Source organism: Littorina saxatilis, linkage group LG11 (assembly GCF_037325665.1).
Source record: "Littorina saxatilis isolate snail1 linkage group LG11, US_GU_Lsax_2.0, whole genome shotgun sequence".
In the NCBI taxonomy this organism is placed as follows: Eukaryota; Metazoa; Mollusca; class Gastropoda; order Littorinimorpha; family Littorinidae; genus Littorina; species Littorina saxatilis.
The window spans coordinates 16,883,401-16,906,572 of NC_090255.1; the positions used below are offsets into that span (position 1 = coordinate 16,883,401).

At 41.9% G+C, this 23,172-nt stretch overlaps 1 protein-coding gene and 1 long non-coding RNA gene across 2 annotated transcripts; both read right to left on the minus strand.

Annotated features, from left to right (window-relative positions):
- Positions 1–8: 8 nt before the first annotated feature.
- Positions 9–17,452, minus strand: LOC138979883 (protein ABHD13-like). Its single transcript, XM_070352641.1, has 7 exons — positions 17,080–17,452; positions 15,303–15,525; positions 14,466–14,566; positions 13,053–13,306; positions 11,532–11,636; positions 10,901–11,008; positions 9–5,479 (listed from the first exon to the last, which is right to left on the minus strand). Exons 1-7 carry the CDS (start codon positions 17,309–17,311, stop codon positions 5,387–5,389), a joined length of 1,116 nt encoding a protein of 371 aa, XP_070208742.1. The 5' UTR covers positions 17,312–17,452; the 3' UTR covers positions 9–5,386.
- Positions 9–22,650, minus strand: LOC138979884 (uncharacterized). The gene is made up of 2 exons (XR_011460165.1): positions 21,516–22,650; positions 9–1,715 (listed from the first exon to the last, which is right to left on the minus strand). It is a non-coding gene; the product is annotated as an uncharacterized lncRNA (long non-coding RNA).
- Positions 22,651–23,172: the final 522 nt, after the last annotated feature.

Consider the following 23,172-nt stretch of genomic DNA (forward strand, 5'->3'; position numbering starts at 1 on the left):
GAGAATGGTAAATATACCAAATACTTTATTTGAAATGTCCCGGAACCCTTGTTCTGCTTGCCTCAGTGCATTGATGAACATGAGCATTCACATAATAACATCGTATCACAGGAACAGGCAAAAAGAAAGCACTTTATATTAAAAGACAGTGTGTATGTCTGTGTGCTTGTGTGTGCGTGTGTGCTTGTGTGTGCTTCTGCTTGTGTGCGTGTGCATGCTTGTGTGTAAGTGTGTGTGCGTGTGTGTGTGCGTGTGTGTGTGTGTGTGTGTAAGTTAACACTGTGTAAATTTGTTTTTGTCTTTTCTTTTAAATACCTGCAATAGGAGCTGTCTGTAATTTACATGGACAAGGAACTACAATCGGATGTGATATGAAATGAACATGAACCAAATGGTAATACATAACCAAATATTTTCCCACACATTATAAAAATATGTAAGATTTGTTTTCATACAACAACAAAGCTGCACAATGACGGTAAACTACATAGATATATCTCTTTCTCCCTCATGCACACACACATAACACACACACTTTCTTTCTTTCTTTATTTGGTGTTTAACGTCGTTTTCAACCGTTCAAGGTTATATCGCGACGGGGAAAGGGGGGGATGGGATAGAGCCACTTGTCAATTGTTTCTTGTTCACAAAAGCACTAATCAAAAAAATTGCTCCAGGGGCTTGCAACGTAGTACAATATATTACCTTACTGGGAGAATGCAAGTTTCCAGTACAAAGGACTTAACATTTCTTACATTCTGCTTGACTAAAATCTTTACAAACATTGACTATATTCTATACAAGAAACACTTAACAAGGGTAAAAGGAGAAACAGAATCCGTTAGTCGCCTCTTACGACATGCTGGGGAGCATCGGGTAAATTCTTCCCCCTAACTTGCGGGGGGTAACACACACACACACTTACACACACACACAGACTCTGTTACACACACACAAACACAGTCTGCTTTTAGCAGATAGCCACTCTCCTTCAAAGTCATTTAGTGATCATGCTTAAAAATCAATATCAACCAATGATAGTGTAACCAAGTGAACGAAACACTCAAATCACCTTTTGAGAAAAAGCCAGTCAAACAGGAATGAGGTTGGGCTAAAAAAAAAAAAGCAGCACTATAAAAACTGATATTTGAACGCAAAGGTTCGTAAAAGCATACCAGGAGACAACAGAAGCCAGACCCAATCAAAAACAGCTCTCTTTCTGACATTTTTGAGCTGTATACTGATGCACACGAACTGTAGACCTACTATAAATAGCTCACGCTCAAGGCTGGGAGACAACTCTGTCAGTGCGGAGCAGCTGCTGTGAAAGGGGGACTACAGCGTAATCCTTTCACATATCTGTAATAATTACCCCGATTTAAAAGCACACTCCTTCTCAGCTCACTGTCTCAGATGTGGCCTGGCTTCTACATGAGATAAGACCATCATCCCTCCACTTAGTCACATACCAAACATGAACTGTGCACAGTGGGCATTTTTTTTAAATTAATTTTTATTTTTTTAAATGATATACGAAAAAGCCACATGGCTTTTTTTAAGAAAACAAGAAGGGCAAAGCCCATACGACTCACATGCTTGACCTTGACCTTTACATGACCTTGACCTTCAGGGTCAAGGTCAAATAACTAAACCTAGCAATGACATCATACACTAAGAACTGCTTTACACATTTTTCCTACCAAAATACATGTGACCTTGACCCAAGGTCAAGGTCATCCAAAGCTGTTAATTCAAGACATAGGAAGTACAATGGTGCTTATTGGCTCTTTCTACCATGAGATATGGTCACTTTTAGTGGTTCACTACCTTATTTTGGTCACATTTCATAAGGGTCAAAGTGACCTTGACCTTGATCATATGTGACCAAATGTGTCTCATGATGAAAGCATAACATGTGCCCCACATAATTTTTAAGTTTGAAACAGTTATCTTCCATAGTTCAGGGTCAAGGTCACTTCAAAATATGTATACAATCCAACTTTGTAGAGCTCCTGTGACCTTGACCTTGAAGCAAGGTAAACCAAACTGGTATCAAAAGATGGGGCTTACTTTGCCCTATATATCATATATAGGTGAGGTATTCAATCTCAAAAACTTCAGAGAAAATGGGAAAAATGTAAAAAATAGCTGTTTTTTAGACAACATTTATGGCCCCTGCGACCTTGACCTTGAAGCAAGGTCAAGATGCTATGTATGTTTTTTGGGGCCTTGTCATCATACACCATCTTGCCAAATTTGGTACTGATAGACTGAATAGTGTCCAAGAAATATCCAACGTTAAAGTTTTCCGGCCGGCCGGCCGGACGACTCGGGTGAGTACATAGACTCACTTTTGCTTCGCATGTGAGTCAAAAATCACCAAGGAAACATGGTTTTGACATTTTGGTATATGTCCAAGTGGAGGGATGGTCTTATCCCATGTAAAAGCCTGGCCACATCTGAGATGGTGAGCTGAACTAAGGAGTGTTCCTTTAAAGGCTAATCATTATTTCAAGCAAGAGATAAAACTCACAAATGATGGAGAATGCAGGAAGAGAATTCAGTGCTACAAGTACATTACAGAAGGCACAATGAAACATACCCATGAATTGTTTACAGCAAATAAACACAACAACAAATTATACAACCATATGATTTTAACACCATACCCAATGTACAAGTTTGATGAATCCCAGACTAATCGATAAGGTTTTGCCTCAACACATGCACATCAAAATTGCAAAAAGGTTTATAATTTTATAGACTTTTTTTTGTGTACAGTGTAAATCCCCATCAACTTGTAGCCATACCCAATGAAAGTAGCCATCAGCTTGTTTTAGCATACCCATATCGACCTTGATGTGACATCATGGCGATTTACAAACACATATGTTAATGAATATACAAATAGTGACAATGGGAGAAAGAAAAATGTATGTAAGACCACAACAGAAATCATAGTTGACCAAGGTATACAGTTCCTTTTCGCACACCTCTTTTAAGTGTGACTTGACTTGATTTTTCTCTTCATGACCGCATAGCGCATCCCTTTATAAACTATAACTGAGCAACAAAACAAAAAAAAAGTCTCTCTCTGTAACTACTTCCAACCTCATCTGTATTAATAATAAACAAATTAAATACAAGTAAAAAGTAGATACAAATCAGAAATGATGAATTTGCTAAACGATCCATCCAGCCCTAGGCTGTTATCCACCAACTTTTGAGCCTTGTATGCTAAATGTGTCTGTTACAGTTAATCTGTGAAACCAGGGAATACGTGTATTAACTAAACTATTTTAGGTAATACATGAATTAACAGGTTTTTTTCCGTCAGTTAATTCATGTATTACCTAGTTAATACACGTATACCCTGGTTTCACAGATTAACTGTAACATATATAGTACAAGCATCTGCAAACAAGATGTTTGTAGGAAAAATCTTGACAACTTTCTTTCGTATCATTTATTTAGGGCAGGCATCAAAACTAATCATTGAAATACGTATGGAAGCACTTTTGAGCTCCGTTTTCAAATGCACTAACATACTAACTCGTCTAAACACACCCACTTCACGCACCCTTCTTCTCTCTCTCTCTTTGATGTGTACAAGTACAATCATGCCGGTATATAATATTTAATACCAAAGATAAATGCTTTCATACATTACAGCAGAAATTGTTCATAATATAAGATTTGTTTTGTACAATTTATTCAGCACATTGAAACACTTCACACGTCTATTAAAAACCAAACAAAAAAACAACAAAAACCTCCAATTGCAGCCCCAAAGCATGACATATGTACCAACTGTTTTCTGGAAGCTGACCCAGCCTATACCATGACATGCCTATCTTTCTACTTCTACAGTTTAATGTTTCTACTGCAAAGCTGGCAAAATTGTATAGGCATAGATAAAAATGTCCATCAAATACCCGTGGGACTTGGAATTAAGTAAAAAATTCCATCTCACACGGCATTAAGTCTCAGGAAACATGAATACACGCATGCAGGAAAAAAAAAATATGGGTAGCGCCGTATGTATGGCAGCTCGCTTTCCCCGGGGAGAAAGCAGCCCGAATTTCCATGAGGGTAATCTCACTGGACTGTAAATCTTATCCAATCCATCCAATCCAATCCAATAACCAACCCAAACTATGCATATTCTTCCTCAGTTGCACTTCTTATTCTATTCTTCTACTGGTCCCAAGTGTCGAATCTTCATCAAAAACAATAAATTTAAAAGCGTATCAATCAATTTTTCTACTGCCCAAAGTTAGAAACTGCTAGGTCGGCACAGGTAATACAGTAACAGGAAAACTAACTACATGTACTTCTTTTACGTCCATGAAAGTTACAAATCTCAGGATTACTACTAAGTATTGAAACGATCTGATGAAATTAAAGGAACACTCCTTCCCTTGTAAACACAGTTCAGTTCTGGCCAAGCTGTTACATGGAATGAGGCCGTCCCTCCACGTGGAAACATACCAAAAATCAACACCCTGACTGCTTGCTGTGGTCAGTTGAAACTTTCAATGAATTCATTTACAATTCATAACATGTAATTCATAATAAATTCAAAATGTGCACAGAGAGCAACCAGGATGTTAATTTTTGGTATGTGTTCAAATGGAGGGATTGTCTTATCCCATGCCAAAGATCTGAGACGGTGAGCCGAACTGTTTCATAATAATCATATTGCCTCAACACCGATGCTGCAGCAGAGTCAAAAGCACATTGGTGTACTCTCACACATGTAATGCACTGATAATCTGAGAAGAAGATTGTCTCCAAATGAAAGACTGTTTTTTTTCCCAAACAAAGCCAGCCACTGATACACAAAAGAAAGAAGTCAAATATCCCTCAGCCGATCATGATTTGCCACCCAATTACATGCCTTGAAGGTATTCAAGTTGTTCTTCTTGCAAAATAAAAGGTCATCTCCCACACCCACCCCCCCCACCCACACCCTTTGTTTTCCCTGTAGTACTCTTCCCTTGGTTCTCTTACCTCAACAGACAAAACAATTAAAAACCAAACAAACCACTGCCAGTAAACAGCAAGGTATCATAATCATGCAAACCACATTCAACAACTTAGCTCCTTGACACCCAACCATGCACCCCCCAAAACAATTAAAAACCAAACAAACCACTGCCAGTCAACAGCAAGGTATCATAATCATGCAAACCACCTTCAACAACCTAGCTCCTTGACACCCAACCACGCACCCAACCATGCACCCCCCAAAATAATTAAAAATCAAAAATTCACACAGCATACACACACTTTTCACACAAGCTTTACATCCTCATAAATAAAAGAATGTTGTCTTCAAAGAAACGTCAAAAAGGCATCACAAGAGCTGAGGTCCACGGCACAGTTATATGGTATAACCTCTCAGGTCAACGACGGAGGAATTTTCGCTGGAATCGTCAGACGGCAACTCAAGGGACCTGCGTGGCTCTTTCAATACCTGGAAAGAACAATTGTGAGATAAGTGTAGCTGGAGGAAAATGTTATTTGACTCCATTTTGCATCAAACTAACCAAAAAGGCATCAACAGGGCAAACACCAAAACAAAGTGAAAAACCTGAAATGCCAGGGTCCACGGCGGCACCCCTCCACTACTCATCTTCAAACTTCACTGACGAAATTATGAGAAGAATTTATTGATTCAACCAAACGCGCGGTTGTATATCGCATCGCCCGGTCACGGATCGGGGAAAGCAAAAAAAAATTCCAGATTTCAAAACTATGTTCTGGCGTCGGCCATTTTTAGCTTGACGAAAACACTTGCACGTGCTTCGCTGATGTACATCGCAAAATTTCATGACGTCACCACAACTTTCGGTTTTGGTTCGATGTGCGGATTACTTTCATGACGTTTCTGTAGTCTGTAACTTTGCGTGTGGTCAGGTAAGAGTTACTGCACAGGTCTGCGCAAAATGAAGCAGAGATCTTGCAAATGAGCTTTATCTAGAGTCATAATAAAGTAATGACCTGAAATAGAAACCAGTGGCTTCAGCTGTTTGCGTGCCGAAGTGATATTGTACACGGAAAAGATTTCCGCAAGTTTTGAGCGTCCGTATCGCGCACTGACTCGACTGGAGATAAAATTAGAGTAAACCAAACCCATGATAATTTTGGGAAAAGTCGTTATATAAGTCCACGTATGGACGGTCGTATGTCGTATCAGAGAGGGGGACGTAATACAGAGGTGAGAAATACTAAGACAAAGAAGGAGAAAAAATCCGTTAAAGAAAAGTCGGTCATAATATTGAGGGACCCGTAAAAGAGAGGTACCACTGTACTGAGAAGGGAAACAAAAATGCATGTTTTTCTTGTAGGAGTGCTCTCCCTCATGCAGATATTTATTAACTCTTGCCTCAGTCTGTTTCACATACAGGGTGACCCCTCAAAAATGACAGTTTTATATTTTAAATATTATACTTTTGTGCAATTTCAAAATAAGTTGCGAAATTCGGCACTCGACTCAACAGTATGAGGTTCAAAATTGAGCGGTAACCAAACTAACCTAATTTAAGCCCTCCAGATTGTTACCTTTGGGGTAATTCGAATGACATAGTATACCTCAATCAAAATTAGACAATCAGTGACTTGAATACAGCAATTAAAGGCAGGATCAGGGCATTTCCCATGGATGAATGCGTTTTTGTCATCGATTGATTTTGCGCGACATTGCACAAGTGTAACTTTACAACAAAGGGTTTAATTTTTCCAGTCATTTAATTTTAGCAAATATTTTCATAGTTGTTGTGCATGAACTTCAGTTCGTCCACGACCATTCTACAAAGTTTTGAGGCTGTATGTAAAATGGTCCGACATTTAACATTTCTCCAAAATAGTGTTCCAAATTACACCTCCGAACTTGTCATTGGCATAATAGCTTTCCTGTCTAGGAATTGCTCTGAACATAGTCGTATCTTCTTTCTTCAGGTCACCAATGATCTAAAGGGTGAAAGGGGTGTTTGTGTATACTCAGACATTCAGATAATCCAAAATGTAAAAGTCTGGTGGGTTTAAATCAGGTAAGAATTGTTACCGCTCAATGTCAAATCCCGTTCTGATAAGTCGATCGCCGAATTTGGCAACTTTTTTGTAATTTGCACAAAAGTCAGAACACTCAAAGTACAAAATCGCTACTTTGTGGAAGGGTCATGCATAGGCCGAAGTTTATGTCATCCAAATTTACAGTGATTCAAGCAACAGATGTAGAAATTATTAGCATTTTCGGGGGTTGCATGTTTTTGGGGTCACCCTGTACTTGCCAGAACCAAAGCCTTCACACACACACACGTGTGTACAAACACAGACACCTATTTTAACTCAGAAGGCCCATCACATTTGATGATCAAAATGTGAAATACATGTATCTCAACTACAATAACAAACAACTGCTGGTGAGTATTTTTCCACGGACACTTACATTTTTTGCACGGGTGGGTTTTTACGTGTATGGCCGCTTTAACCCTGCCATTCAGGCAGCCATACCCCACTTTCAGGGGAGCTTTGGGTCCAATTTAGGAAGGCCTTTAGTGTGGTATTATCATTGTGCATGCCAGACGATACAAGGGAAAGAACTCTCCCATGACAACTAACGAACCACGTACGTCACTTCCGGGAGTTAAAGCTGTGGTCTATTTATGACTTTCCGGGGCTACGAGGTTGAAAAATAGGGATACAATCATGTACAGAATTCTGTACAGCAAACACTACCCGAAACCCCACCTATACGGCGTGTATGACCTTGAGAGCTTCAGTCAACGCTTGAATTTTGCAGGGATAACATCCGGTTTGCTCTCTCAAGACTGATCATATTATTATCTTCAAGAGAGATCAAGGGGAAAAAAATAAACGCCCCGGCGAAGATTCGAACTCTCGACCTCGAGACTTCGTGTCTCATGTCCTAACCACTAGGCTACTGCGCCAATCGAGAAAAAGAAGGAAAAACATTGATATGAATTCATGTTATGTTATTCTTGAAGCAGCATGATTTATATCTCTATCCGCCCATTGTTCAGAAGTGAATACATGTATAAATATTTCTTAGTTGTCTGTTTTCAACTGCACAGAGTTTTAGAGAGATTCAATTACTGTTCTTGTCATTTTTCTTGCATGTTGTAAATAGAGATATCGCAGCTATTTGCATGGCGCGAATGTCGTGTAGCATGACGGTGTAAACATGTACTGCGATTCCGTGAAACATGTTTGCAAATAAAGGCAAATTTTGAAAGCAATTTTTACAATTTTGCAACGCATGAATGGTAATTCAAGCGTAGAATGATATAAAATTATCATTTTTTTTATCTTTGAAAACACTAGTGAAGTGGCCCGACATTTTGAGGCCCCGAGGCCTTGAGTTCGAATCCCTGCCAAGTCGTTTATTTTTTCTGCTCGATCCTTCTCGACAAATATGCTCAGCTCTGAGAGAGCAAACCGGATGTTACCACTGCAAAATTCAAGCGTTGACTGAAGCTCTCAAGGTCATACACGCCGTATAGGTGGGGTTTCGGGTAGCGTTTGCTGTACAGAATTCTGTACATGATTTTATCCCTATTTTTCAACCTCGTAGCCCCGGAAAGTCATAAATAGACCACAGCTTTAATAAACAAACCGTTCCGCTCAAGACGTGCCTTTCATTCTATCCTCTATCACGCACCATAAACACGCAAACACAACATGGTGGCAGCGCTTTTTGATAAGTAAGAGATGGAAGAAGCACAATCAGCAGGAAACGAAGCAGGGGGAACAGTACATCGCCCAGTAAGTTTACCTCCCCCAAAATCCTTTGACGGGACACCGGCAAGTTGGCCGAAATGGAGACAACGATTTCAACGCTACCGAAATGGTTCGGGGCTCGCAGCAAAACCAAAACAACAACAGGTCAGTGTGTTCTTATGGGCGAAACTGCCGACGATATATTATTGACCATGAACATTGACGAAGCTGACGATGCCACCACTTATGACACAATGTTGTTATTTAGGTGCATTCTCCCCATACACTTAATGCCCATGACTTTGCATTATATTTTAATGCATACATTTCACCAGGCATCACATTAGATGTGATTTTTGCAATGGTGTTGGCGCTTGTCTGACCATCTAGGTGTCTCATTTCAACCCATCGTGAGTAGTAGTCCACTATGACAATGAAGGTTTTGCCCGCTAGGTCCAAGAGATCCATTCCGACTCTCGACCATGGACGTTCTGGACATGAGGATGGTTGTAAAGGTTCTTTTCGTTCAGGTCGATGTATCGCACAGGTTGTGCATTTGGTGACCATTTCTTCCATTTGAGCTGAAATGTATGGCCACCAAACTGAAGAAGTAGCCAGTGCGCGAGTCTTGGTGATGCCGAGATGACCTTCATGGAGGTGACTGAGTATGTCAAGTCTCAGCTCGCGTGGTATGACGATACGGTCATCGTAGAGAAGGAGGTCGTCAACGATCGTTAAGTGCTGTCTGTTGATCCAGTACTGCTTTAGTAGTGGAGTTTCTGGCATGTAGCCTGGCCAGCCGTTCGTGCAGTATGTGCGAATTTGGTGTAGCTCCGCGTTAGCTTTCTGTGCTTCTTTGAGGATTTGCAGCTTCCTAGTTGATGCTGGCAGGATTTCAATGCACTGCTGGACATGTGCTTCTGCAACCTTTATGAGACTAATGGCTTCGCTGGTTGGTTTGGCGGCTGGTGCTTGCGACAAAGCATCTGCAGTTGTTTGATCTTTTCCGGCAACATGTATGACCTTTGCTTGATATCTCATCAGACGTAGCCGGAACCGTTGTATGCGTGGTGGCATCTTGTGTAGCTCTGTGGTGCCGAGGAGTGGCACCAGTGGTTTGTGGTCGGTTTTCGACGATGAATTCGAGGCCTAGTACATAGTCAGTAAACCTTTCACAGGCCCAGGTTGCTGCTAGGGCCTCTTTCTCGATTACTGCATAGTTCTGTTCAGCGTCAGTCAATGATCTGGATATGTAGCAGACTGGTCGGCGCATGTCGTCATCCTGTATCTGGTACAGCTCTGCACCAATGCCTGCGTTGGACGCGTCCGCTGCGATGATGGTCTTACGTTTTGGGCTGTATTGAACAAGTATGGGCGTTGAGGTCAACAGTTGCTTCACCTTCTGGAACGCTGCTTCCTGTTGATCACCCCACTGTTCAACAGGAACCAGCCACAACCACCACTCAGCAGTCGGCACCAAGATCCTTGCCTACGACTACACACACCACTCCAACCACTGACACACCAGACACGCTCCGCACTAAATCAGGCCGAGTTATCAACAAGCCTCAAAGACTTGATCTGTAAATGCAAAGCAATGTGCATCACATTAGATGTCATGCCTGGTGAAATGTATGCATTAAATATAAGGAAAAAAAATAAAAATAGTCTGTTTATGGTAACATAGGCAAAAAAAATAGGGTCGGTAGATCGGGATATTTATTTTTTTTTCTTCTAAAAAAACATATTATTAAGTTATTTTGCAAAAAAACAGACTTTTTTTGTTTTTAAATTTAAATTTTAAAAAAATTTCCCCCCCCCCCCCCCCCCCCCCCCCCCCAAATGCCAAAAAAAAGTCTAGGGTTGCGCGAAAAAATAGGGTCGGTCGGGATACCTTAAACAGACTATTTTTATTTTTTTGCCTAATGCAAAGTCATGGGCATTAAGTGTATGGGGAGAATAAGTTATTGTCCCATCGCTCTGAGTTCACACATAAAGTTGACCCGTGTCTGTCCCGGCCCGGATTCAAACCTGTGCCCTTAGGATCACAAGTCCAGTGCTCTACCAACAGAACTACCGGGCATTCAAACTTCTCTCTCTCTTCCCCAACCTCTGTCTGTCTGTCTGTCTGTCTGTCTGTCTGCGCTGTACCCACCTGCACCATGAAGCTGATGATAGCTTCGTAGTATCCTGGGCACGTCCACGTTTCATTGTGGGTGCCGCCTGGAAACGCCTCTATCTTCTTCTTGTCGCTCCCGGAATTCTGTTGGAACAAATACATTAGAAGTCAGTTAGTTGATCATGCAAGATGATGATGAGCAACATTGTCTCAGCACAAAAAGTAGAGACCAGATAAACCATTTGTAGCTTTGAAGTTGACATTACCGCTGAATAAACCTAGGTCCAGTTTTGTACAATGACCGTTTTGCTTGCAAGCATAAATCTGTTGACAGCATTTCTTTCAATGTGATGCACCACCAACATACAAGTACATGTATGTGAACAAAGATGACCAGTGTTTATGACAAAATACATAATATGTATTTAAATCCACAAACACGTGTGTTAGATTCCCAAAGTCACATACATGCCAGTCAAGATGCCCACAAACTCACTGAGGTGATACAGACATTCCATTACCAGAAATGAACATCCACAGACAGACAAACAGGCAGACAAACATTCTCTCCTTCTCTTCCACTGAACACTCACACACACACACACACACACACACACACACACACACACACACACACACACACACACACACACACACACACACTTACGGAATACATTGACTGCATCATGACAGGAGGCACTAACTCGTCTTTCTTTCCACACATGAACAGTGTAGGTTGCTGGACTTTGGGTATTCGACTCAGTGAGGGAAACTGCAACAGAAAGAAGACAAAATCTGTTCACTGGCCAAAATCCACACAAAGCTGCTAGAGTTCCTCAAGTCTGAAGCTGGTCAAAAGAAAAATGTACAACAATAATGGTCGTGCTGAAGTTTTATTTGAGCACGGATGAATTTGAACTTTGGCAAAGGCCCACTGCACCCCACACCCCACAACTTTGGCACCCCACTGCACCCCACAACTTTGGCACCCCACACCCCACAACTTTGGCACCCCACTGCACCCCACAACTTTGGCACCCCACTGCACCCCACACCCCACAACTTTGGCACCCCACTGCACCCCACAACTTTGGCACCCCACTGCACCCCACAACTTTGGCACCCCACTGCACCCCACACCCCACAACTTTGGCACCCCACTGCACCCCACAACTTTGGCACCCCACTGCACCCCACACCCCACAACTTTGGCACCCCACTGCACCCCACAACTTTGGCACCCCACTGCACCCCACAACTTTGGCACCCCACTGCACCCCACACCCCACAACTTTGGCACCCCACTGCACCCCACACCCCACAACTTTGGCACCCCACTGCACCCCACAACTTTGGCACCCCCCTGCACCCCACACCCCACAACTTTGGCACCCCACTGCACCCCACACCCCACAACTTTGGCACCCCACTGCACCCCACAACTTTGGCACCCCACTGCACCCCACACCCCACAACTTTGGCACCCCACTGCACCCCACACCCCACAACTTTGGCACCCCACTGCACCCCACACCCCACAACTTTGGCACCCCACTGCACCCCACACCCCACAACTTTGGCACCCCACTGCACCCCACAACTTTGGCACCCCACTGCACCCCACACCCCACAACTTTGGCACCCCACTGCACCCCACACCCCACAACTTTGGCACCCCACTGCACCCCACACCCCACAACTTTGGCACCCCACTGCACCCCACACCCCACAACTTTGGCACCCCACTGCACCCCACACCCCACAACTTTGGCACCCCACTGCACCCCACACCCCACAACTTTGGCACCCCACTGCACCCCACACCCCACAACTTTGGCACCCCACAGCCTCGTGAAAACAGTTGGTCTCACTGTCTAAGATCTGGTCGGGCTTTAACATGGGACAAGACCATCCCTTTAACATGGGACAAGACCATCCCTTTAACATGGGACAAGACCATCCCTTTAACATGGGACAAGACCATCCCTTTAACATGGGACAAGACCATCCCTTCATTTGGCCACATACCAAAAATCAACCCCCTGACTTCTTGCTGTGATAAGTTGGAATTTTGTTTTATGAATTACCAGTGCCTTTTACAAATTAATTCTTAAAAAAACAGGTTGCTGGATGATACTGCCTTGTTTTATTATCATTGAATGTGGAATAAGTAAACATATCCACTCACCAGGTTTTTATAGCACCACGAAGGAATGTAGCTAAGCAAGTGTGTGCGAAATATATGCTGGCCCATGGCTGGTATTGAGGTGAAGGTATTTTCCACGATCACGGCACGAATGTGTTGAGCATACAGCGGAGAGGATGCAAGGTAGATGGCCACTGCGCCCCCTAGTGAGCGACCGAAGACAAAGATCTGTCGAGTGTCAAGGTCACTTCGGTGTAGAAGGAAGTCCATAGCAGCTTCTGCATCTAAATAGAAGCCTGGGGAAGAAAACAGAGGTAGACAAGATTAGGCCTAAAAAAAAAATAGGTGTGGTTACGGAAACCCGACCTACCATATTTTTAGGGGCCGACCCTATAACTTTTTATTACATTTGTCAACAACAAAAAAACAAAATAACAAAAAACAGTGCAGAAAACGCAATGAAAGCGAAAGCGCTCGAGTCGCACACTTATTTCCCTGTCAAGTAGGTTTAATTTGTACACATTAGAAAAAAAAGTTAAAAAAAAAAAAGTGATTGCCTACCTTCCTACCCCATTTTGGGGGGCTATGTTACCGTAACCACACCTATTTTTTTTTGGCCTCAGTTGAAAATCAAGCTACCTGCCCTCCACCTTTCCCACAAGAACACCTCCAGACATTGGGATGGATTGGATCTGAACAGGTTTTAATTTCCCCCTTTGTTAGTGGTACAGCGTTGACTTTGAATCATCATTTCTTCCACTTTCAAAACTAGTCTGAACCATGTTATGCATATAATTGTATAGTCAAACCTGCCATGGCAATCACCACTTGAAAACAACAACCTGCCCATTGTGCCTTTCCAATTCCATAGCGACCACCTATCTGCAACAACTACTTTTAGCTGGTCCCTTTAGTGGTCTTTCTTTCTTTATTTATTTGGTGTTTAACGTCGTTTTCAACCATTCAAGGTTATATCGCGACGGGGAAAGGGGGGAGATGGGATAGGGGAAAGGGGGGAGATGGGATAGAGCCACTTGTCAATTGTTTCTTGTTCACAAAAGCACTAATCAAAAAATTGCTCCAGGGGCTTGCAACGTAGTACAATATATGACCTTACTGGGAGAATGCAAGTTTCCAGTACAAAGGACTTAACATTTCTTACATACTGCTTGACTAAAATCTTTACAAACATTGACTATATTCTATACAAGAAACACTTAACAAGGGTAAAAGGAGAAACAGAACCGTTAGTCGCCTCTTACGACATGCTGGGTAGCATCGGGTAAATTCTTTCTCGTCCCAACCAATATGGGACTCCCCCTAACCCGCGGGGGGTCTTTAGTGGTCGCTATAAACAGGTTTGACTGCGATGTAAGATAGAGAGTGATGGAAATCGTTTTAGAATCGTCGCTGGTCAACATTCCATGGATAAAAGAGATAAGCTAAGGTACCTACCACCTTCTGAAGGGCTGCCCTCACTGCGGCCGTAGCCTCGATATTCTACCAGTAATACGTTGAATCCACAGGCTGTGTGTAGGCCAAGCACATTGTGCATCCTGAAATAATGAACACAAAATGGTATCAATATAAATTATCATATTCTATAACACTGCTTTTTCAAACATGATAAAAGAAAAAAGATGAAGCTTGAAGCAATGTAATTTTAAAAAAGCAAACCATCCTTCTAAACAAAAACTCAAATCATGCATTTTCCTTTGCTGTCTTTGCAGTCCTGAGTAACCCAATAATATGCTTCTTGATATTTACCACTCTTAACAGATTCTTTTTAGTCTGTGTACATGTGTAGTGTAGTTCCCCCATTGTTTCTTCTCAACAACAAAAACAACAACAACAAAACAGCAACAACAATGAGAAGAAACAATTGCTGAACTACACATGTACACAGAGACTAAAAAGAATGAATAATATTAACAACAAAACAAGTAACCGAACAAACTAAAGCACTCTTTGAGTGTATACTATGAGCAAGTTAATTGGTCTCAGTTTAATTTTTTACATAATAAACGCTAGGGTTATGTTATAAACAACTGCTGAATTTTGCTGAGAAATAACAGCAAGCACGTATTCTATAAAAAGAATAAAAAAACGTGCAGGAAAATACAGATTTAGTGGTTTTGAGACATTTCTCTATTAGAATCAACCATTCAATGAGTGATGCTTTGAATTGAAACTAATCAAAAGATCAACAGTATGAAAAAAACATCATGGGCACACATGTACACACAGGCATACGCAATCATACACTCTGTAAACATTTATAAGCAGCCATACCTGTGACCTATGTTGCCAGCATTGCCATGGAAATAAAGAATGGTTGGAGCACCTGGCTTGGGCTGTTTGACCAGAACGATGTTGATCTTTGTACCGTCACGTGCCTGAGTGGTGTGATTCTCAAAAGGCAGGTGGAAAGCACTGGGTAGAATAACGTAGAGACGAGATTCTGGAGGCACCTCAGGGTGGTACAGCAGCATGTCTTGAGCATTATACATAAGGCCTGAAAGTGAAAGTAAAAGAGTTAAATGAGAAGTATCAAAATAAGTGTGTGCGTGCATGTGTGTGTGTGTGTGTGTGTGTGTGTGTGACAGTGGGTGTGTGTGTAAGTAGTCCATTCAGGCTTGTCTGAAAAGAGTGTCTATATGGTTCAAAATCAACAGTGCAGTTCAGGGAGTAAAGAGTAAATACTAAAAGATTAACTTCATTACGACAAAAGTAAAATTAGGCAAAAAGCTATTGAGGTGTTTTTATTTTAATTTTATATTTTTATTTAAAATAAAATGTTATTACATTTTTTTTTCTAATATTTATGTTCTGGATCTGGATTTGATGAGTTGCAGGGGTTAATTTTGGCCATCTTACATCAGTTTCAACACACTGCCGCGGTTCTTTACGTTTGTAAAGGCTAATACGTTTTTGAACCTTGCGTTTGGGACACTTTTCTTTGTTTTTAACCAAATCTTTGCAGGGTATCGTATGACTATGATTAGTATCTGGTATCGAGATCGATGTGCATGCTTTTGGACCGCATGCTTTCGTTCGACCTCAGTGTGTTTATTTGCATTGCACTGGCTATACGCACTCGGAGTGAATACAGGGGTCAGAATCTTGTATACACTCCAGGAATTTGCCATTCGACAACGCTTTGTGATAGGAACGCAGAGCAGTTGATTATATAAGAGTACAAAGAAACAAAAACAATCTGATGCTGCATCAACACTCGGATCGTCATTCAACGCCATTTTGCGAAGGTACGCTTAACAATAACATTCTATTCATGGAAGCAAAGTACGCTGGGAACGAACACAGACACACACACGCACGAAACTGATGCTTCACGGCAGTTTATTGTCGGAGTTTGGAACACACTTGGAGTGTGTATGGACCTAGAAACGGTTGTGTACTATCTGAATGGACAACCCTCGACACTCCGAAAAAGAGATAGCAGAAGTCAATACGTCAGACTGATGTTTCGTTGGCTAATTCCTAAGGACTTGTTAGGGGGCATTTTATTAGCTACAGATTTGTAACAGAGCTTTTCATTGTTGGAGTGTATACAGGCTCATCGATCCTGTATACACTCGGAGTGCGTATAGCTTTTGCCTATTTGCAAACCTGAACCCACGAGTAGTTACGGGGCTTGATTAAACAAGCAAGAAAACTATGGGTGGGTAAATAATTCAATAGAAAACTGTTTACCATAATCGTTTAAGGAAAGAATAACATTACTTTGTGGGGTGCATCAATCAAAACGACCATGTCATTCCGGATCATTGACGGACCCGGACATAAACCTTGAATCCTCCATGTTACGACCCCTCCATATAACGACCGAATTTCGGTTATATAATTTTCAAAGTCGTTAAACAGAGGTACCACCGTATCTACTTTGAAAAACAGGGTTAAAAACGGATACTAGGAGGGGGAGTTCAGAACACCCCCGATTTGCCAATCGCCGCGGAGAAGGCGTTGGCTGTTCTCAGGTGTGTTGTGGTGTCATCGAGATTGTTCTACTCTCTCACTGCTTTGACAAAAGTGTCATAAGTGTTCTCACCCAAAATGCCGAGAACAAGGAAAGTGAAAGCGAGAATCCCTCCATGAATGCAGAAGAGAAGTATGATGATCAGCAGTCCCGTGGTACATAACCTCCAGAATCTGACGACAACTGCCAACACAATACGGCTTACGAGCTCGATCGTTGCTAAACCTTTTCCGACAAAACTCCGTCTTCCAGGCATAGTTTGGTCCGTTTCTTCAATCAAAGGAACTGTTTGGTCATTGATCATGTTTTAGGGGCTTCTTCTCCTTTGTTCATTATTTGCCACGTGTGATTTATTACGTGTCTAACTGCTTCATACATGCATCAATTCCTCTTAAACTGGTGACTAGGAGGTCGCCATGTTTGTTTGGAGAGTTACTGAAGAAGATACATTTAGTATGTTGGTTAACGTCTATTTACTGGAAATTCTTCGAAATAAACTTAGGTACTCTTAGCTTTGCTGAAAAAAAATTCCCCCAAAGAAAGTTATCCGTCAACAAGTTGTAATTGGGCGCAATATGAGAAATGCATTTTGTAAATTAAATAAATAATATAAGGAAATGTCAAACCTTCTGAGAAAAAATCCCCCAAAATTTTACGTTCTGTAACTTGAATAAAGTCATGATCCCTGATAAAATTAATGTTCCCCATTTGTAAGGTTTTCTTTCGAAAGGTGCTTTCACTAATTTCTTTATTTCTTCTTTATTACACAATTAGCATGCTGCTCTGGACTTTACTTAATTCGTGGCTTTTGTACAATGCAGGGCCGGACCAATTGAGTTGTAAGGGGGGGGGGGGGGGGGTTCCTCCTTTTTTTGGGGGAAAAATCGGCGAAGTGGCGAAGCCACAAGCGCGCGCCTGCAAAGCAGGCGCGCGAACTAGGGGGGTCCGGGGGCATGCTCCCCCAGAAAAGTTTTGAAAAACGGTTAAAATCTGGTGCATTCTGGGCCTTGTTTTGAGGGTTTCACATTGAATAAAATTTGTTAGAAAATTTATTTTTAAAAAATAAAAAAATAAAACCCCACTCAAAGCAAGGTACATGCTTTTTCCAGGGGTGGGGTTCCGGAACCCCTGGAACCCCCCCCCCCCCCCCCCCCCCTGGGTCCGGCCCTGCAATGTTTGCCTGGGTTAAATTTCCCACACGTGGTCATGGCGGTGAGTTCACCGGCATTACGGAAAGACCTCCCTAGACATGTACTTTTAAAAAGCTTGTGAACGCTTTGCCGTGGGTCTCAGTCGGTCAAACGCCTCAAAGAACAGTGTTTGAAAGTACTGCAAGATTAGACACAACCGGCATCCTCCCAATTTTCACCCCCCACCCCAACCAGGTACATAAGACCTCCCCCGAATAACGACCTTGCTTTTTCCACACATATTGTTCCCAACCGGAACCTCTGCAAATTCATTTACCTCCAGTTTAAGACTCTTCGTAAACAGACCTTATTATTCTCTGAGCATTTTTGAAGTCGTAAAAAGGGGTTCCACTGTAACTGAATTCCGTCGCACATTTCCAGTTTCTGAACACTCAAGGCACCGAATTCTTGTGATGGAAACCCTGATGGATGTACATTAAACTATTACCCTGGCTGCTATTAAATGTCTAATACCTTCTCAGCCGTAGTTGCGAAATGCCATATGCCTATGTCGTACAGGTCCCAAGGGTGTCTGTTGAGTCACAGGTCCTTTTGTATGATCCTCTCGACACCTCCAAATCAGTGCATGTTACAGATAACATCAACTGGCTCTGCTTGCAATTCTTAGTATCCATAATTAAAAAAATTGTGCATGACAATGTGTCTGAATGTTGTACATTCGATTAGTCCTGCAAATGTTTTTTGTGGAACTTTGCCGAGAGATCTAACGACGTCTGTGTTCATGATGCTGTATGCGTCGCAAGCCAGGGTCAAGGGTTTGCATAAGTGATTGAAATAACTGTGGTGATGCCTTGTAGCAATGTCAAACTTCTCAGTTCACAGCCTCCAGTGCAATATACGCATTCGCCTTTAACCAAGATCATTTGTAACTGAGTTATCACTAATTAATCAGGCAACATCTACTTAAAAGGCACAGTGCAGCTCACAGCCTTCGTTTTGCGTTTTTGTTGCAGCTGAGTGCATTTACAGTTCAACAAGAAGAGCAAACGCTCGATCGAGTCACTTTCGCAGTTCTGAATATTATATGAGGCATCAGATGGACAGGAAGAAATTGCTATTCACAACACAATGAGTCACGTTCACATAAAATTTGAGCCCGGTCACTTTTATAGTTTCCGAGAAAAGCCCAACGTTAAGTTGTGTGTTGCCGAACAGAAAAGGCTAGTTATCTCCCTTGTTTATAAAAGGCTACAGATGTAAATACTTTGATGTAAAGAATAATCCTACAAAGTTTCAATCACATCCGATGAACTTTGTCAAAGATATAAAATGTCTAATTTTTCCTTTGACGCTGACCTGTGACCTTGAAAAAGGTCAAAGGTCAACGAAACCATCGTTAAAGTGTAGAGGTCATTGGAGGTCACGACTAAACAAAATATGAGCCCGATCGCTTTGATAGTTTCCGAGAAAAGTCCAACGTTAAGGTGGTGCAGACTAACACTGACCGATTACAGACTAACACCGGACAGACTAACACTGACCGATTACATAGTCACTTTTTCTCAAGTGACTCAAAAATCCTCCTATGGTAGTAAAACAAACCCAAAACTACCCAACGACGACATCTGTGAAGCTCGACAGTTTCTTGTTCACGCGAGTGCATAAATTAACCTAGTTATTACGTGGTGTTTGGTCGGAGTTCGATTCAACTGAGTGATTCCGGCCTCCATTTTGTTTTACACAAACTCATGATGACGTCTGACCTAGTTTGCTAGTGACTGTCTTTTTGTGCATGATGTGGTGATCTACCTGATCTAAATTTAGATCCAAAAATAGGTAAAGACCAGCCGGGTCCGAAATTAATTCGTAAAAAAATTCGCAGTTCTCGACTCTTTGGGTGCAAGTCAATGAAACTTGGTAGTTCTTCTAACGGATAGCTGCCTGAGGTATGACAAAAAGCCCCAGGGGCTCCGTGCACCTGGATTTGACAAGTTCAGTACCTTTAAAACTGAAGTCTCTGTATGACCATCCCGGGCCAGGGAACAAATATTAAACACCTCGATTCCTCTTTAAACAAGAAGAGCAAACGCTCGATCGAGTCACTTTCGCAGTTCTGAATATTATATGAGGCATCAGATGGACAGGAAGAAATTGCTATTCACAACACAATGAGTCACGTTCACATAAAATTTGAGCCCGGTCACTTTTATAGTTTCCGAGAAAAGCCCAACGTTAAGTTGTGTGTTGCCGAACAGAAAAGGCTAGTTATCTCCCTTGTTTTTTCTGATAACGTTCGTAAAAGGCTACAGATGTAAATACTTTGATGTAAAGAATAATCCTACAAAGTTTCAATCACATCCGATGAACTTTGTCAAAGATATAAAATGTCTAATTTTTCCGACGGGCGCTGTGGCGTGGTGGTAAGACGTCGGCCTCCTAATCGGAAGGTCGAGGGTTCGAATCCCGGCCGCGGCCGCCTGGTGGGTTAAGTGTGGAGATTTTTCCGATCTCCCAGGTCAACTTATGTGCAGACCTGCTAGTGGCTTATCCCCCTTCGTGTGTACACGCAAGCACAAGACCAAGTGCGCACGTAAAAGATCCTGTAATCCATGTCAGAGTTCGGTGGGTTATAGAAACACGAAAATACCCAGCATGCTTCCTCCGAAAGCGGCGTATGGCTGCCTAAATGGCGGGGTAAAAAACGGTCATACACGTAAAATTCCACTCGTGCAAAAACACGAGTGTACGTGGGAGTTTCAGCCCACGAACGCAGAAGAAGAAAGAAGAAGAAGTCTAATTTTTCCTTTGACGCTGACCTGTGACCTTGAAAAAGGTCAAAGGTCAACGAAACCATCGTTAAAGTGTAGAGGTCATTGGAGGTCACGACTAAACAAAATATGAGCCCGATCGCTTTGATAGTTTCCGAGAAAAGTCCAACGTTAAGGTGGTGTCTACGGACGGCCGGCCGGACAGACTAACACTGACCGATTACATAGAGTCACTTTTTCTCAAGTGACTCAAAAAAAAGTATGCTCAGCCCCGAGAGAAAGTCAAGGGTAGAATGAAGCTGTCAACGTCTTCAGGCAGCAAAGGTTGGGTTTTAGGCCGCCTTCGCTAAACAGAATTCTGAGCCCTATCTTTTATTTTAGAATATCTATCTTGGATATAGAGACACCTCAGCTTTCACGGTGGTCGTCTACATTTTTGCTTTTTTTCAATAATCTTATGGTTAGATTTCGATACAAAATTAAGTCAAATGATGAATGAACCATGGGGAAAAGAAGAAGGGCAAAGCCCATACGACTCACATGCTTGACCTTCTGCTTTACACATTTTTCCTACCAAAATACATGTGACCTTGACCCAAGGTCAAGGTCATCCAAGGTCATGCAACACAAAGCTGTTAATTCAAGACATAGGAAGTACAATGGTGCTTATTGGCTCTTTCTACCATGAGATATGGTCACTTTTAGTGGTTCACTACCTTATTTTGGTCACATTTCATAAGGGTCAAAGTGACCTTGACCTTGATCATATGTGACCAAATGTGTCTCATGATAAAAGCATAACATGTGCCCCACATAATTTTTAAGTTTGAAACAGTTATCTTCCATAGTTCAGGGTCAAGGTCACTTCAAAATATGTATACAATCCAACTTTGAAGAGCTCCTGTGACCTTTTGTTTGTTTGTTTGTTTGTTTATTTGTTGCTTAACGTCCAGCCGACTACGCAGAGCCATATCAGGACGAGGAAGGGGGGGATGAAGGGGGCCACTTGTCAAGCGATTCCTGTTTACAAATGCACTAACCCATTGCTTGTGTCCCAGCAGGCTTTAGTAAAACTAAATTAATACCTACTGGAAGATTACCAGTTTCCAGTATGTTAAAATAGGCTTAACCTATCTACTGCTGGACTTACATCAGAACACTAACAGATTAAACTATACATGAATCGCGAGACAAGCGGCAAGAGAAGAGATTTTTGGAAAAAATACAGGTGAATGAGCAAGAAGGCAGAAAAAAGAAAAGAATTCATGAAGAAAAAGAGAGCATGACAGGAAAGAGGAACCAAAAATCTACCTAACAGCAAACTAGAAAGCTCCTGCGGTTCCAAAAACAGGAGGGGCCTTTAATTTCATAACCGCAGTGCCCCACTGCGGGATTGAAGCAAGGTAAACCAAACTGGTATCAAAAGATGGGGCTTACTTTGCCCTATATATCATATATAGGTGAGGTATTGAATCTCAAAAACTTCAGAGAAAATGGGAAAAATGTGAAAAATAGCTGTTTTTTAGACAACATTTATGGCCCCTGCGACCTTGACCTTGAAGCAAGGTCAAGATGCTATGTATGTGTTTTGGGGCCTTGTCATCATACACCATCTTGCCAAATTTGGTACTGATAGACTGAATAGTGTCCAAGAAATATCCAACGTTAAAGTTTTCCGGACGGACGGACGGACAACTCGGGTGAGTACATAGACTCACTTTTGCTGCGCATGTGAGTCAAAAATTATAGAAAAAAAATATATGTAAAAACAATTATAATTTTGGGTAGCGTGACTCACACTTCCAATATTTTGTTTTCTGTTTGCTGAGAACATGTGCTTTGCCTAAAAATACTGACCAATCAAATTCATGTCACAATGCTTTCCACGCCCAAACAAGTGCAGCAACAGTATGACACTGGAGCGCTGTCCACGCTTTAACCTTTTTTTTTTAAACGCACGAAATTTGGAGTTTTGCGCTTGGCATTTTCCAAATAAGGATATCCCTACTCTGAGTCCTACGCTGGAATACAATGAATTTTCAAACGGCTACACTGGCTTCGTCTTTCCTGATCGTAAGGGGGTGTATTGTTGATATTTGTAGATAATAGACTCTGCATTTTAATGGTCAAATGGCGATTTCGGTATAAAAATGTAGACAAGGACCTTTAAGGTTACTCTTTTCTTTACAAGTGTAACCTGGGAGGTTTGGACTAGGATGAGTTTGGGGGCATCAAAATTAAAGCCA

Coding starts and splice junctions, on each gene's coding strand:
- LOC138979883 (XM_070352641.1), bottom strand. CDS start 17,311: ATGATCAATGACCAAACAGTTCCTTTGATTGAAGAAACGGACCAAACT. Junction 15,526..17,079: donor CCTTGTTCTCGGCATTTTGG/GTGAGAACACTT, acceptor TTTCACTTTCAG/GCCTTATGTATAATGCTCAA. Junction 11,637..13,052: donor CGTGGTGCTATAAAAACCTG/GTGAGTGGATAT, acceptor TTTCTGTTGCAG/TTTCCCTCACTGAGTCGAAT.